This window comes from Hydra vulgaris, chromosome 13 (assembly GCF_038396675.1).
Source record: "Hydra vulgaris chromosome 13, alternate assembly HydraT2T_AEP".
NCBI classification, from domain to species: Eukaryota; Metazoa; Cnidaria; class Hydrozoa; order Anthoathecata; family Hydridae; genus Hydra; species Hydra vulgaris.
The window spans coordinates 52,659,324-52,678,231 of record NC_088932.1 but is presented as its reverse complement, the minus strand read 5'-3'; the positions used below and the strand labels follow the sequence as shown (position 1 = coordinate 52,678,231).

The 18,908-nt window shown below is 26.1% G+C and overlaps 1 protein-coding gene across 1 annotated transcript in view; it reads right to left on the bottom strand.

Moving 5' to 3' along the window:
- Positions 1 to 7,111: 7,111 nt before the first annotated feature.
- Positions 7,112 to 18,908, bottom strand: part of LOC100210041 (nuclear receptor-binding protein) — a 66,763-nt gene continuing 54,966 nt past the window's right edge. The window contains exons 10-18 of the mRNA XM_065816754.1: positions 18,183 to 18,247; positions 17,789 to 17,881; positions 12,135 to 12,218; positions 11,900 to 11,951; positions 10,161 to 10,251; positions 9,182 to 9,232; positions 7,976 to 8,126; positions 7,651 to 7,818; positions 7,112 to 7,567 (exon numbers count right to left, since the gene is read on the bottom strand). Of these exons, the coding sequence (XP_065672826.1) occupies positions 7,514 to 7,567; positions 7,651 to 7,818; positions 7,976 to 8,126; positions 9,182 to 9,232; positions 10,161 to 10,251; positions 11,900 to 11,951; positions 12,135 to 12,218; positions 17,789 to 17,881; positions 18,183 to 18,247 (809 nt within the window). The 3' untranslated portion in view covers positions 7,112 to 7,513. The remainder of the gene's footprint in view (positions 7,568 to 7,650; positions 7,819 to 7,975; positions 8,127 to 9,181; positions 9,233 to 10,160; positions 10,252 to 11,899; positions 11,952 to 12,134; positions 12,219 to 17,788; positions 17,882 to 18,182; positions 18,248 to 18,908) is intronic.

The following is an 18,908-nucleotide window of genomic DNA, read 5'->3' as shown; positions in this document are numbered from 1 at the left end:
TGTATAAATATTTAAGGTGGTCCTCCACAGAAAATGTTAACTTTTGATCGCAAAGAGTTTTTGATTTAATTTTTTCTTCGATAATGTGGTTCTATAAACTATTTATGAAAATCAATTTATAAAAAAAAAAAAAATGTCTCAATTACCTAATTTTTTTAAAAATTAATGAAAAAGTAGCAATTTTTGTGACAAGCTAGCAATCAAAATATTTATCATATCACGCTGAAAATTAGTGTATATACTCATTGAGGTGTATTAATCCGGATGAGAGAAGCATTTTATATTATTCACAATATATAAAAAATTACAATATTTGAAACAAACATAGAAAAATTGGTGGACAAATGGCCAACATTAGTCTCATAAAAAAGTACTTTCCTTATTTTGTTTTAAATATCCTTATCTTATCCGGATCCTTTTTAATTATGTGAAAAATAAAAAAAAATTAGATCAAAAGCTTAAACGAGTCCAAAGATATCATGTTTTAAAGATTTGTGTTCTAGGCAAAACTTTATTCTTAGGAAACGACCAATATATAAAACAAAAGAATAAAACCATAACAAAAAGTAAAAAAAAAACATATCAAAACCCTCCAGGAATATATTTTAAGTTTTTCTCTTCGTCATCTTTGTCTATGTAACCCTTTTTCATTGTTCTTAGATATTTTTTTCTCTTTTTGACACGGTCAGTGGACTTTTGAAGAGACCGCTTTACAGTTACTTTCTTCTTTTCATTATGTTTCATATAGGTAACATATCCTGTTAGTTGAAATTTATTTAGTACAGAGAGGATTCCATTAGGACCTTCCATAAATTCAATAACAAATGAATTAACTGCAGACTCTAAGACCGCTCTACCCACAAAAATATTTTTTGGGCAGCGTCTCCAAATAATCTGGTTGAGTGCCTCGTTGGCGTTTTGGGTCTTACCATGAAGAAATTTTTTTAGTAAATCATCTGAAGATAAATAAGTAAAAATTGGTCTTAAAATGTTGAAGACTGCAACAGAAAGATTTACTTGCTCTACACAAGTATTTACACAATGAACTTTGCCTAAATGATATTTGCACCAAGCCTCAGTGTCTCTTGGACACATACGGTGTCGACATTCCTTGTCGTCAAAATCTGTTTAATGAAACAAAACGGCCCAAACAGCTTTTTTCATAGCATATAAATTTTCAAGATTGTTTCTTATGGCTAGGCCATAGAAGTTCTGCATGGAATTAATCACATATTTAGTTAACTTTCCTCTTACATGGAGTGGTGTGTTCGTTCCCTTGTAAGTCTTAACAATCTTACGAAGTCTAGTACCCATTCTCTTCTGTACATTGCCAATACATTCCAATTTTGTGATCTTAATGTTCGAATCTTTGTAAGGGTCACTTTCAATCTCAATTTACATCTCTGAAGGAGGAAGTTTCACCATCTCTAAGGTATTCATTGTAAATCAAAGTATTTTTTTCAATTGAGCGATGGAATATTTTGACTGCTCCAGCAGATTCCATAGCACCCGAAGAACCAACATGGTTATTAGTGCATTGATGATTTGCAAACCATTCTGCACATTCTGGACTTGACTTTTTATTTTCGTAAAAGACACAGCCATGGCAAAATTTTGAAAGTACTTCAACATCAATACATTTTTTATTAATGATTGCTGTTACTACTCCATTAAGGGAGGAATATTCTCGGGTTTGCCAGGTTCCATCAACGGTAACACACTTTTGATTTAGGCAATCAGAATTAGAATGGTAGATTTCAGCAGCTTTTAACATGCTTTCATCAGCTGCTGTATGATATGCTTCCTATATCGAATCTTGATTGCAAATATGATAACAATTGTTTGTGATACTAAACACCTTCAAGCAAAAAAAAAAATCTTTCCATGGTTTCAAACCCCACACCAATCTTTCGCGAGGCAATAGTGCTTCTAATGCTTATTTCAAACGGTTCCTTCATTTTTAAACTTTTCTCTTTACTAATATATTCACAAAAATATCTCTCTGTTTAAACAATATTGACAGTGTATTTCTAAAGAATGGGCAAACTCCTTTCGAGACGATTGACAAATTGTCAATCATTTGTATGCTTTTGTTGCAACTAAAGCATTTCCCAAATTTTTCTATAACAGTTTTAAAAATCTTAAAGTTTATTAAAATAAAATAATCAAATTTAGTATTGTTATTACTTTTCTCTACATCTGATTCTAAAAACTTTCTGTATCAGAAAAAAAATTATCAACACCATCAGCAGTATTTGGTATATTAGTTTCAACATCTTTTTCTTTGTTTTGTTGGTCATCACTGTATATGACAGATTTGTTGTGAAGATACTGATTCATTCTTCTTCTTTTCTTCTATTATAAATCTTCTTATTCCCTTAAGCCATAATTTTAAAAACAATTGGTTTTGTACCAATACAAATGGGTTTGCAAAATAAACAAATATCCAAAAAGTCCTAAAATTAGGCACCGCTGATTCGGTTCGTAAAGTCCGCAAAAAGTCAGACCGACTTATTTTGCGAATTAAAACAGTCCATTCGTTAAATATTTTACAAACCATAATCCAAAAAATAATTTACAAACTAATTTTTTTTTTTCGAATTCTCTTTGCTGTTCGGATTATAATTCTGAAATATTTTTACGAATGGCTAGCGGATTTTTATTTTGCGGATTTTTGGATTTTGGATGTTCGGATCATTAATCCGAAAAACTTTTACAAATCAATTTAACTTTAATTCGCTAAGCGAATTATACGAATCGCGTTCCGTTCGCGTTGCCATTAAATGGTGTGGTCCAAATAAATTACATTTTTATTGTGCGCGTCCTATAAATAGTGGATTTCTTTTTTATTTTCAATCATTCCAATTTGGAAATTTTAACCTACAACAATTTGTTCAACAGATCAACAAGTCTACTACACCATAAATATGCTACAAGATTTTCCGCTAACAACTTTGTTATACCAAAATCTTATTCTAAACAAGTTTCTTATTCAATTCAGCATCGCGGACCACTTTTGTGGAAAAGATTTCCAAACATTGTTTCCGGAAAAAAAAATCTCTTCATCAGTTTAAAACTGATTCAAAACAGTTTTTTTTAAACGCAGATTTTGATTTATATTATTATAAGTCTTTCTTTTAAAAATAGATCAGATTTATAATTTAAAAACTGAAAAACAAGTTAATTATTCGTATTTTCGTAATTATTGGAAAGAAAATAAAAAGAAAAAAAAAGGTTAAAATTTTTTGACAATAATCATTATCAAAAATCACATTTTCTCGCTTTTTATTTTATTTTTTGTGCGTATTTATATATATATAAAGTTATTATATATTCACTTTTACTTTTACCTAACCTAGTTATGATAACTTACTTTATCTTTTATATATTTTACTTAAAATATATATAAAGTTTTATATATTAACTCTTACTTTTACTCAATCTATTTATGATATTATGTATTAAACGATATTTTACTTTATTTATTATATATATTTTGTAAACATTCATTTAATTTTTCTTTTATGTTATATATTCTTGAAGCAACTTTGTAAAAATTATAAATTGTAACACGGTGCTTGGCGATTCTTCTTGCTCCGGCCATTAACTTAATTGTAAATTTATGGAAACTGTCAAATTTGTTAAACGGCAAAATAAAATAAAATTAAAAAAAAAAAAAAAAATACTTCACATTTATTACGGTAATCCATTATTATATTATTTTGATTTAAAAGTTAAGGATTTTTCAAACTCAGTTTTTGCGGGTTTTTTTTTTTGGATCAGATTCTTTGGCGAATTAATTCGCTTTGCGGATTGCTTCAATTAGTGGATTCGAACGATAAAACTTATATAGTTCTTCTACTTAAATAGAAATAGAAATAAAAATAGAAACAGAGATAAAAACTAGTTTGAAAAATTGTTACGTTCATTTCAACAATTAAGGTAAATAATTAGTTCTTTTGCTAAAAACATTATGCATGCCTCTAAAATATCATTTATTGTTAAGACAAATATTGAGGAAAATTTTCAAATAACTTTTAAATAATTAGTTTTTTTTCGGAAATTGTTTGCATGCATCAAAAACTTAATTATTAGTTCTTTTCGGAAACTGTTTGCATGCATCACGTTTTATTAAGGCAACTATTAAGGAAATAATATTTGCCTAATATTTTTAATAATACTCCCTCAATATTTCCGAAATATTGAGGCAGATATTTCAATAAAAAGTCCGTAAACCGAAAATTTAATTTGATCCGTGTTTTCGAATTTTAAATCCGAAGTGTAATCTGTATTAATATTCAGGGTGCGTATTCACAAAACTTTCGTTACTTTTGCGCAGCTTAACTAAGGTTACGGAAATCGTAAGTTCATGTTACAATTTGGTATTCACCAATGTTTCGCATTATTTCCGTACAGTTATTAATTGTTTATACAACATCAGAGGAAGATAAGCAAAGGAGATGATCAAGCCAAAAACCGAAGATTCATCAGAGCTTGCTCACTACTTCAATAAAGATCTAAATAAAAAATTCGAAGGTGAGTTGATTAGTATTGAATTCTCTATTGCAAATTTTTTAGATCCTAACAGCAAGGGCATGTGTTTTGTGGATGAGGGGGAAAAATTTGAAGTAGTCAAAACAAAATGAGTTAAAAATTGAGTGGCCAAGAAATGACTTTGGAAAATGATTCATTTTCAGTGTGATTTTGACTTTTTTTATTTGAAAATCATGAAAATCATTTCGTTTCATTGTATATTTGAATATTGTGAATAAATAAAAATGAACCTTATTTCATAACCAATACATTACTTTCGGATCAAATCAATCCGTAAGTAATTTGAACCGTTCAGCATAGATAGTTTGGTGCACAATTTGACAATCCGATAAACAGTAACGGATCGGCGGTCTCTACCTAAAATTGACAGCACTTAGGAACAACTTTTACAGGCTGTTTTTATAACTTATGACTTTAGGCTGCGTATACCAAAACGAGTTTATATATTCACATCAATTATTACCAATAAAAAATATATTTTGACTAGTTAATAACCTAAAAATAGCTCAAAATGTGGTTGCTATGGGCGTTTCTAAGGATATACTTTTATGTACCTAAATATAACAGGTAATATTTAGAACTTAGAATTTCTATTTATTTCGTCATTTTACACATTTTACAATGTTATCTATAAATTTAAACAAATATATATAATTACAAGCTGACTGGGGCAAGTAGAAATCAAAATGACTTATCATCAAGCCCCTTTGTGAAATACAAAAAAAATACAATTAAATTTTACATCTTCCAATATTACATAAAAGAGTGAAATTAATAAGTTTAAGAAAAAAAAAAAAAAATTTGGTTAGAAATTTTAGAAGGTTAAAAAAGAACTTAAAGTTAAAAAAAGAACTTAAGATTAAAAAAAGTTAATATCTTTTTTTATAGAGTTTGTTCTCAATCCAAATTTTCAGAGACTATTCACTAGTAATGAAGGAACAAAAAAATCTTTAAAAAAACAAATTTTTTTTTTATAAAAATAAGCTTTTATGAGTGGATGACCGCCATAACGTCACTCCATCTAACTTTATCTGCAAGTTTGACGAAAGTCACATAAAAAGATTTCTTTGAAGAACAATAAATATTCAGAATATTTAATAACATTCTGAGGACATAAGCTAGACAAATATTTACAAAAAGATAATGCATATATGATAAAATCATCTTGTTTAAGTTTCTAGCAGTTTTCATTTTTTGGAATATTAATTTCAATGTATTAATTTATTCTTTTACTTATTAATTTATTATTATCAAAATCTTTGAATATTTAAATTCGCTTAATAATTATTTCAAAACAAATTTGAAATTGTACATAATTTACAAATTATTGATATCTAAACTTTGTTCTATTAGGTTACACACAATTTTTAATCTAAATATTATTATATATTATTAATAACGGATTTAAAAATTTAATATATAACGGATAACAATAACATTTTGACGATATTTTATTTTGTTTAAGAGGTTATGAATAGATTGAGGTGGTATTGCATCACCCTTATTAATTTTGACAAATTATTTTTAAAAATATAAAATAATTTCAGTTATCGATATTTATAAAGTGAAACTTTTATGCACTCCATTTTATTCATAAAGAGCAATACATACATTATAAAAAAAAAAAAAAAAAAAAAAAAAAAAAATGCCGCCAATAAGTCTAAAAAATTCATAAATTCGACCAAAAATTTTAACCAATCGCTTTATTTTAGGCATGGATTTGCAAAATTCGTCCACTAATTCAAAAGGTTGAATTAGTGGACGGCGTTTCTGATTCACTAAACAATTTAGCTCAATTGAATCGGTGAATATTAAAAGGTCGGAAGTCCAACGATGTAAACTTTGGGGAAACTAAAAAAAAACAAACAGCATTTTCCCCCGTAGTAAATTTTTTTAATGGTTTAATAATTTTTTTTTTAAAAAGGATGTTACAAAACAAACCTTCAAAAAAAATATTTATTGAACCATTAATAAAAATTTACTACGGGTGAAAATGCAGTTTTTTTTAGTTTCCCGAAAGTTTACATTGTTGGACTTCCGCCCTTTTAACATTCACCGATTCAATTGCAAATGGCAAAAAAAAGAAAAAAAAGAAAAATTGTTTGATACGTTTTGTCTTTTTAATTATTTTTAAAGCATTATTTTTCAAAGGACAAAAGTTGGTTTTGAACCTTTGTTTTGCGACAAGTTAAATTTTTTTTCGATAAATTAGCGAGATGATATTATTAGGACAAATGGATGATTAAGCGCCAAACCAGTCTTTACAACAAAGTTGAAAAAAATTACTTTATATTAAAAAATGATTGATGTAGTGTTTCTTTGCAAACATTAAAATACTATAATTAAAATTTTTAAGCGCACTGAACTGCAATTACTTTTAATTTTTCAGTTTAGTAGCTTTTGTTAAAGACTTTTAAACTTTGCGTCAAATTATCTCATTTCAACATATTCGTTGTATAGGCTGGTTTGGCGCTAAGTCATCTAAATGTATTTTATTTTCTAAATAAAAGACAATTGAATGCAAGAAAATTAAAAAAAAGTAAAAACAAACAACTCGTTTTGGGTTTTTGTTTCATATTATTTACATAACAATATCATATTTACATATCTAAAATTTACAAATTTAACGTCTATTTATAACGCATAAATTATTTTGCATATTTAATATTTAAAGAAAAATAAAAATATTTGTAATTAATAAAAATATTTAACAATAAAAATATAAATAAATTGATTTATTGCAAATATAACAGGTTACAGGCAAAAATATGGGAACACAGACGTAAAATAACCAGGCATAAATAAAAAATGACTTCCTGGATATTATGAGAAAAGTTCATTTGGGTAATATCAAGCTTGAATAATGAAGATAGCGATATAGTGGTAAGAGTGATAACAACGCCCTATCAAATGTTTATAAATATTTTAATTTGCTCCCTAAGATGGTTGCCAGCATTCCTCACGACGGGTGCAAACATTCCTCGATTTTGTTAGCAACTTGATCACAGTCATTCTGCATAAAAATAGTTAACTAAATGTTAAAGAAAAAAGAATCATAAAGTACAGTAATTGATATTAAATAATATCTGAAAATACCTCATTTATAAGACCATATTTTACAAGCTCACATGCGAGATCCATACTTGTTTCATTTTGGCTGACTTTACATGAAAGCTGTCTATTCATTTTATCTTCAAAACGTAATGTAAGTGTAAGATGTTTTTCTTCGTCTTGTAGTTTAACAGCGCAAGAAATTTGTATAATCTTTTAACAAATATAAAATAAACACACAAATATATATATATATATATATATATATATATATATATATATATATATATATATATATATATATATATATATATATATATATATCAAACAAAAAAATGTATATTTAGAAGTAAATATACAAATTAACTACCAATCTAGTTTCTGGCTTGTTTTCATCGTCCTCGTTTCCTTGATTATTATTATTATCCTCCGGAGATTTAGGGCGAGATGGATTTAACTGAGGTCTTATCTCAGTTTTCTTCTTTCTGGATTCCATACCCGTTAAAGGATACAAGCCAGTTCTAATTTTAAACAATTCTTATTTAAAACATAATTGAAAAAAAAATCATACGAAAACTATTCTTTAAAAATCCCTCAATTAATTGAAGATTATCAACGAACTCAAAAAATTTAGTTGAATGATTTTCTACTAAATTAATCATATCGCCGTTTTAAATAAATAATGTAAATACTTTATCTTTTTGAAAGGATTTAAATGCATTTAGGAGAATTTATCAAAGTTAATAAACTATAGAATAACAAAATAATAATAATAATAACCATAGAAATAAAAATGTATAAACCCACTCTAAAAAGGATGTATAAACCCACTCTAAAAAGGATGTTTCAGCAAAACTTGCTTACAACAGAAATCACTTTCTGCATTAGTGCAGAGTAAGATATCACGCGGCGACATTATTAATTTGCTTTTTATTTGAGTTTATTTTTTGTATATAAATGCGTTAATGAAATATTAAGTCTAACAAAAGTTACTTGAAATGCGATTAGTTAAAAGGAAATGATACTTAAACTATAAAAAATTAGACGAAGCAAAAAACTCAACAGGAGAATAAGAAAAATCTCTTTGATAAACAGAAAGGTTATTTAACTCTAACGGGAGCGACAAAATATATTTACCTAAATATAGATTTTCATATTTAATTAACTGTTATTAAAACTGTTAAAAATATTTCAAAGTTTATATTTAACTTTAAAGTAAAATATAACTTTAGTAAAACGTGACTAGTAAAATTTACCGGTATAATTTGAAAATTACTGGCCAGTAAATTTGAAAAATTTACTCTGTGGATGTGAATTTTACTCTGTGGATAAACTTCAAGTTATTTTAATTGAATACAAAATTCTATAAAAATTTCAAAGCTACCCCGTTTTAACATTAATTTTTTTTGGTAAATTTATATTAATAATTATGACCAAAACCACAAGCGATAAAATAAGTTAACTACTTTTTATCTAAATATGAAAAATTAATATACTATAACTATATATATCTTTATTTGAACATAGTTATAAACATAAACAGTTTAAAAATAAATATTTACAAAAAAAATCTCACCTAATTTCTTCTAAAAACTTTTCAACTTCAAATGGTTTTACTTTTGAATTTCTAATATAAAGAGTTTTGCAAACTTCAAAAAATAATAAAATTTATAATAACTAAGCATGTACAAATATTTTATTATATAAATATCGAGGCATATATAAATATGTTTAAACGTATTTTTTAAGAATTCTAATAGATCGAGCTCTATAAATACAGAGTAAAAATTTTCATATGTATTTATTTTAAATATATTTTAAATAAATTGAACATAGATATGCAAATAATAGTTCATGAAATGAACTATTATTTGCATATCTTTTGAAAAAAGATTCACCCCGCCATTTTATGTCAAAATCGATTTTTTAATGGCGGGGTAAACTTTTTTCAAAAAAATATGCAAAAAATAGTTCATTTCGTGCTTTTTAGGTAAAAGTTCATCAACCTACAGTACAGGAGCATGGGGTTGAAAAAAAGTCATAACCCTAATATATATATATATATATATATATATATATATATATATATATATATATATATATATATATATATATATATACATATACATATACATATATATATATATATATATATATATATATATATATATATTAAAATTACATAATTTTTAGTACTTACCTAATGATTGTAGGAACACATAAAACTCTGAGTATTAATATTATATTATAAATATTCCCAATTCAGCTAATTCCTGGTACTGTAGGTAACAGTAACATATATACTTTATGGTTCTAGTTTATCTTATGAGCACCCTATTAAGTATACAAAATTATACATGATAACATAAAAGTATTTACTTTAGTATATATATATATACACTTACATATACATGTAAGTATAGTAGAACATTAGCAGAAATCTTAAATTAATAAGATTGCACCACATAAATTTGTATAACTTAATGAGCTTAAGCATGACCGATGTTGTTGATATAAAAATCAAACATATAAATTAAAAAAAAGATAAGACTTACAACCATAAAACATTTGCATGGTTGCCAGGTGATACTATTTCAGCCATGACCCTGTCAGGATCTCTACCCATAAATTCCTGCAGACTTTTTACTAAATTAGATTCATAGACATTAAAAAAAAACAACAAAAAAAACAATTAGCATAAATTTTTATTAGATATTTTATTAAATTAGTGGTCAGCAAATAGCAGACCAGTAACCATGTTTCCATTACACATGGTTACTGGTCATGGTTACATGTTTATTGTTTGATTTGCTTTTAAAAAATCTAAAAATTTAAGTTTTTTAAGTGAAGAAAATCTGTTGAAATGCATCAAAACTAAATATTAAAATTTATATAAATAAAACATTTATTTAAAAAAAAAATATTTATTAAAGTATTTTGTTTTTACAAACTAAAAAAGAAACTCTAGGTAAAATTAAGAGAAATGTAAACATGGTAGTAGTATTAGGAACCATGATGTAGGCAAAATTGTGAACAAACCACAAAATGATTAATATTATAGGAAAAACATTTTTTTACTTAGGATTAATATTGACATCAAAAAAGAAATGTTGAGCCATGACCTTTTCAGATTTCAGAAAAAAACAAACAAACAGTGCATCAGAACATAATGGTGCCAGCTGTTACTTTTTCTAAGTGTTTACAGCAAGCCGCTGGTAGCAGCTTTTTTTTACAGCAAGCCGCTGGTAGCAGCTTTTCAGCTGATATGCTTCACAATTAATCCTTTTTTGTATATAAATTTTAATTCTAGACACATAATTTGTTTGTTCTTAAAGTCTAATTAAATCTCTACATAATCAAGAACAAATAAGAACCATATCATGTAGTTATAGAAAGTTATCACTTGACAAAGTAAAAAAATCTTGAGAAATCTCTTATAAAATTTCTTTAAACTTAGTTCTAAAATAAAGCAGCGTTAACACTGTAAAATTTAACTTTTAGAAGTGTATAAATATTTAGCTAAGTAATTACAAAAGTCTTTTGAAGAAAAACATTCATTTAATGAGTTTTGTTTTGTATTTTAAATGAGCTATATGTACATTAAATGAGTGTATGTACATTATATACAAATGAGTGTATGTATTAAATGAGTTTTGTTTTATATTTTTTTTTGTTAAATGAGGCGTGCTAAAAACTTATTTAATTAAAAAATTCATTTGATTAGCTTTCTATAGATATATTGTTTGTTATGCTTTCAAAGAGTTTTACTGTTCAAATTTTAATTAGTTTTTAATGTTATGCCATCCAAATTTTTTTCGAAAAAAAAAAGTGCCAGCACACCGAAAAGATTTTTATTATAATGGCATAAGAATTAAACAAACATCAAAATGTTGTAAATATTGAAAAAATTTTAAAGTTTAATTTAATCATTCTAAAAAACTTAAAAAAAACTTTTTAAACAACTTGACAACTACAATGAACTTTCTTCTATAAAATTCTTCTTCTATCTTATTCTTATTTAGTGTGCATCATGAAGTTGTACTTTTTATGGTGGAACCATAATGCATTGTGGTGCATTATGGTCTTTGATCTTTTTATTTAACATTCACTTGCCCACTTCTTGAATTTGCAGTTTCGGTTTGGTCTCTATATATGAAAGGAGACTAATGCAATTGAAAAAATATAAACTTATTTTATCAATTAGCAGTCTCAATATGAAGATTGACTTATCTAAATCAGCTATAGAAGATAACTATAACTACTTAAAAACTAAAATTTATAAGATGAAATATACCATAATCTGCTTCAGAAAGTGCATGTGCAGCTAAAAGTTTCAATGAATACACCTAATCAACAAAACAAATCAAGTAAGCATATAATACAAGTTGAAAATTGCATTAAAAAACTTTATACTTTTAATTTAATTTATTATAAACATTTAATAAAATAGTTACATTTTTATTATTTACATTTATATTTTATTTTTAATTACAATTTTTTATATACCTCAATTAATATTTTGAAAATACCTCAAGCAAGATTGGATGCATAAGTAGTTGGTGAACAGTTGGTCTGTTTTCAGGACTTTTTTGAAGACATTTTTCAATAAACTCCTGAATTCAAAAATTAATGATATAATATCTATATAATTAAGAAATGTATACACACACACATGCACGCATATACGCATGTAAATAAGATTAAAATTCACATTAATTAAACTTTAGTAAACCACAACATCACTGTGCATTTTTCCACATTCAATTTTATGAGCCATTTGGACCAACATACTACTTCATCATGTCACAGTAAGATTTATTAAATCTTGCTGTCTTCAGCATATACCTTAATTGGATATGCTATACTGTCTGGTAGATTGTTTATATAAAGTATAAATAATAGAGGTCCAAGCAATGAACCCTGTGGAACACCACTTGTGACTTTGATTTATGATTACCGATTATTACCCTCTGTTGTTGGTTTATGTAAGATTTTTGGAATATGAATATAGGTGGCACAGCAAAAGCAGAGAATCAGTTTTTTACACATGGGGGTGCAATTCATCAAACCCTTTGGATTTAGGTTTTCGAGTTTTACTTGGACATATAATTATTTTATTGACAGTTTATTAATTTCTACTTCAGTCTGATTTTTTAATTCTGGCATTCGCTTATCTGTATAAGTGATAAATACAGCTTTTAAATATTCATTTATTATGTGAGCAGTTTCTATCTCCATTTTTGGTAATTTTATATTTATTACTTACTAAGGATCTTATCAACTTTTTCACCATTTCATTATGCCTTAAATGTTCATGTAAATCAGTAGTAGAGAAACTGATTTAAATTGATGGGGAATTTCTTTTTCATATGCTTTGTTTACTGGTTTTTATCTTGGTCATGTTTTAACATGTGACTCAATTTTTTAAAATTGCTTCATGAGATTTGCTGCCTGCTTTAAAAAACTTTCTCCAGAGTATTCTTTTCTTTCTAACTGCCTCTTTAACCTCTCGAATGTTCCGCAGTTCTTTTTTTTAAATAAACAGTTTTGTAGTTGATGGGATGTATTAATCATTTGTCTCATTGTATTTGCCATTGAGGACCAAGTAGTTATCATTCACCAAAACGTCTTTGAATATGTTGTCAGAGGAGTGGTGGCCCTAGAGGCTATGCGGGACTCCCGCATGGGCTTTTCACTTTTCATCTAAATATGGGCCGATTGGCAAATTTTAATTTTTTCTACATTTTATAGAAATTCCACAATCATTTACAATATTTCTGTTTGCACAAATTAAATTTTATTAATCACTTGATATAAAGTCTTTAACTTTGAGCGCAATTATATTAGTATTTTGCATAATAATAATATTGCTCTGAAAACAAAGTCGATGTTTTAAAACGTATTATGATATTTTTTTCATAAGAAAAATTATGAACCCAAAAGCGGTTTTTAACAATCGTAATCTTGACAAAATAAACTTAAATAAATCCGCAGACCCAACAATAATAATAGCTATTATTATTGTTAGATTTAAATTAACTTCATTTAAAAATTTATCCTTAAAACATTTTTCTTAAATGAATTAAATCACAATACAATTACTATATTAAAACGCAATACAATTAATAGTAATTGTATTGCGTTTTAATTCATTTTAAGAAAAATGTTTTGGTGTTAAATTTTAAATTAAGTTTTATATAAATAAGTATCGAACTCATGTTTTGCATTTTTGTAACGTTTCGAAACTTGTTTTATAATAAATAAAGTTTTTTATTTTTATACAGATCTAACTTGTTTTATAATAAATAAAGTTTTTTATTTTTATACAGTTTCCGTTTTTTAATCTGTCCTCAGACAGATTAAAAAAAGGAATACATATTTAAATATACAATATATATTTAAAAAAAACTATTCGAGTAAAAGGCGGCATCGTTTATGGCTTCCTGCTGCAAATATATTAACAATCTCATCTGAAGGGATTTCCTCTAAAATAACAGCATAGTAACATAGTAGTCTAAAATAACAGCATAGTAACATAGTAGGGGAGAGTGTGCATGAAAGAGCCAGGTTTTGAAGGAGCCAATACCATTATTTCTAACTTACTGGCATCCGATCCTTATTGTATTTAACTCTTTGTGTGGCAACACTGGATACCTGTAACCCACAAAAAATGTACAGTTCTACTAAAATAAATAGCGTCGTGAGGGAGCACGACGCTATTTATTTTAGTAAAGATTTTGAAAATGAAAAGTAATTTTTTGGTGGTTTACTTATTTATTTTTAAGATTAATTGTAATGTTTTATTTGATAAAAGAAACATGCTGAATTCTTATATATATATTTGCCCTTCATTTACACAAAAAATATTAGATTAAAGCTTTTGTCAAAATTGTTTAATTTAAGATTATGTATTTAAGCAAACAATTTTTTGAAAGAGCCGACTGTTTATGCTATGAATAAGCCGACTTTTTTATTTACTTTTTTTTATACTTAAATATTTGTTTTGCGCTTTAACGACTTTATATATTTTTCGTAATGCTTCATTGAGCTTATTCTATCGAAATTAGTTGTGTTAATGACTTTCCGTGAAGTTGAAAAACATAGCTCCGTTTGAATTTAAAATAATATTTAATAAAATTTTTAAAAGTCAAAGTTCTGAAAAAGTCATTTATTTTTTTAAAGTTTAAATAATTTTTTAAAACTTTTTTTGTATTGTTTGATTCATTTTATTATATTCTATTATGTATTTATTATATTATTATGTATTTTTATTATTATGTTATTTTATTATTCTCACTTTCATTTAATATTTTGATTTTGAATAATTTGTAAAACTATTATTAAAGCTGTTTTATCATTTGTTTTATCATTGATTATCACAGAGTTATAAAACTTTATGTACAGTCTGATTTTTAGAAGTCTATTTAACAGTTTAATATTTTTAAAAGACTTGATAGTGTTCAAAAAAAAGTTACGGCTGATAGTTGTTCGAAAAAAGCTACAGCTTATTCATGGCACAGAGGTGGCTCTTTCATTGACACAATGTTATGAAAGAGCAAAAATTTTGAAGATGTTCTTTAGATCTTGGCTGATGTGCTGAAACTTTCTGCTTCATTATATTCTAGCAATTTTCGATAACATTAAGATCGGTTGAACTTGAGGGCCAATTAGATAATAATTTAATTTTATCATCAGTAAACCACTTCTTAACTGTTTTAGCTGTATGACAAGGTGCTGAATCTTGCTGGAAAATGCTGGCTTTAGTAATTTCCATGTGCAGTTTCACTTTGTCTTTCAATACACTTAGATACTTTTGTGCACTGACTTTTTCACCTTTTTTAAAGATGTGCAACCCGCATCGGCCTTGCGCTGTGATTGCTCCCCATACCATGACTAATGGAGGATGTTTTACTGTTTTTATGGTATACTTTGGATTCAGGCATTCACCCACAGGTCTTCTTACATATTTATAGCCCGTGCTTTTAATTTGTTAAAACGTACTTGTGTCTGTAAACATTACGCATTCCCACCATTCTGGTGTCTTGTGTCATCAAACTCATGCAAAATTTAATCCTAGCTTGTAATTGAGATTGAGTTAATAAAGATTTTTTAGCTGGTCTTCTTGCAACTAGACCAAAGTCATAACACAACCTTCTTCTAATTGTTCTCGAACTAATAGTAAGTCCCTTTCCATAGCAAGTTGTGATAACCTTGCAGATGTTGTGTGGGGCTCATTATTAATAACATTATTTAAAAAACGGTCTTCTCGTGATGTACTTACACGTTTTCTACCACACTTTGCGATTTGAATAGTCTTGCACACGTAAAGCATTTTGCACGGCACATCTTGATATTTTTAATTGTTTTGCTATACTACTTTGAGTATATTTTGAGTTTTATTCATTTTACCTTTAACAAAGTTATTAATATCACGCTTTTTACCCATAATATCACAACTATGGCAACCTGATGGTGTGAAATAAATATCTTCAAAAATCAAAATATAATAAAAAAATTATTTGTATCCAAGGTAATAACGCCATAAATAAACAATAAGTTAAAAAAGTTTAAAAAACGTAGTCTGCCTTAATTTTTTGGCCACTACTGTATATATATACATATATATATATATATATACACATATATATATATATATATATATATATATATATATATACATATATATATATATACATATATATATATATATATATATATATATACATATATATATATATATACATATATATATATATACATATATATATACATATATATATATATATATATATATATATATATATATATATATATATATATATATATATATATATATACATATATATATATATATACATATATATATATATACATATATATATATATATATATATACATATATATATATATATATACACACACACATATATATATATATATATTATATATATATATATATATATATATATATATATATATATATATGTATATGTATGTACATATATATTTTTTCGTATGGGCCTTTACATCAAGAGTATATGGTAAAATCCAGCATATATAACCCTTTTAATAAAAATCTGGCATGGGCTTTTTAGAGCCACCACGCCCCTGTATGTTGTTCCAGTCATATGCTAGTATTTGTGTTGGAACAGTTTTACAGCCTGCTCAATTCCAGATGTACCTTTTATTTTTCAAAAAAGTTTTATTAGTATGAGTCACTCTTTTCTAGTTTCTCCTAAATCCTTCAACTTCACATCTTCAAAACATGAAGACTACATCCTTCAACTGTGCATTTTTACAAATGTTAACGATTGTTCGTATAAACTTCAAAAAGTCTTCATTTATGCTTTTGCTTCAATAAAATTAATGTTTTAACTGCTGTCCTGGCCTAATTTGACTATATGTACTACTCCCATGATTTTTTTAAAAAGTAAACTCTCCTCCCCAAGAAGGTGGAGACCAAGAAGGCCACTACAGACAAGGCTACTTTATTGTGGTTATAGTCCTCTCTCAACCCTATAACTCCAAAACAAAAACCTCAATAAAAAAAGCCGCTGTGCTAAGAAACAAGTTGAGTGTGGTAATACCAGGGACATGGCGGGGATCAAACTTGGAACGCCTCGCTTATGTAGTGAACGTTCTACCACTACACCACTACTGAATAATGATTCAATGGAATAAAGCAAATGAAATCCAATATGCTCCAAAAAGTAAAACATTTAATGGTTATTTGATTTGAATTTTATCATTGTACACCTTTTATAACTATAGTAGTACACGCTTTCATGACTGAACACTCTTTATAAAAAGAAAATTTTTCTATAAAAATTATTCAAAACTTTTTTTAACTTCAGCTTAAAAAATAAAATTGTTATTAAATTAATTGAATTGAGAAGAATAAATAATAACTAATCAATATAAAAAATCTATTAATAAAATATATATATATATATATATATATAATTCATAACAAAGATATAATAAATAATAATAAAAATATAATAAAATATAATATATATATATACAGAGCATTAATAAATATATAAAAATACAAATTAAAAATATATATATATATATAAAATTATTGAAAACATATATAAAAATAATAAAAAATATACGAAGATATAAAAACATATAAAAAATGAAAATATAAAAACATACAACAATATAATATACTCCTAACCCTTTGGGTCGAATCTTCCAAACTGTCAAGGGCTAACTTAATCATTTCTGGTGTAACCGTACATGTTTTTTCTACCCAATGTAGCGTTGCCATCTTTAAAATAAAAAAAATTACAAATTTTTTTAAAATTCTATAAACTAGCTTTATAATATATGTTAGGGTAACAAAAAAAAAAAAAGAAAAAAAGAAAAGAGTTTTAACATAAAACACCAGAAGACAAATAAGGAGACCAGAAGACCAAGACAAATAAGGGACATAAAGACAAAGGCAAGAAAGCACAAAAAAAGTATTTATCAAAATAAACCTATAAAAACTGTTCAAAATTAAATTAGTAAATAAAACAATTAAAGAATAATACTTTAAAACTATATAACTATAAAAACTATATAAAAACCTCAAGTGCAACAATACCAAAAGAGTATACATCTGCAGCACAATTAATAGGACGATGAGAAGTACCTAAAATTAAAATGGTGCATGTATACCATAAATGTAAACTTTGATTTTTTTTCCACAATAACATTGTATTATTTATAAAATGTATCAGATATAGGGTAGTTATTTTTCTTACAACCTTCTAGGTAATGTTTTGCAGATTAGAACTGAGTGTTTTAATTGTAATACCACTTAATTGTGTTCACTGAGTGTAACAAAATACTAAAAAATCCTTATAAAAACTTCTTATTTTTAGGTCATAAGAAAAACTTTAGTTTATGTAAATCTGTTTTTTAATGTATGTAGATTAAAATGCAATATAATTTTTCTACCCTTTTTTTCTATTTGCAGAAACAAGTTTTAAGTGGGCTTTTTAAACTCATATATTACTTAAATTCAAATATTACATAACCACTTTACAACTACTAATTTATTATACAAAGTTGTGTAAATACAAATAATGGTTATTTTTTTTACCAATAGATTTAAAAAAACTAAATTTTGTTTGTGTTCTAATGATTTTTGCTGTCTTACCTCTAAAAAAATCTAAATATTTTTCCTAACTTATTTTAACCTTATGTTGTTATATTTTGTTATATATTAATACTTTTTAAAGTTTCAAGACTGAAAAAAGCAATGAAAGTTACAATTTTGTTATGAATTTGTTATTTTTGATATATTTTGA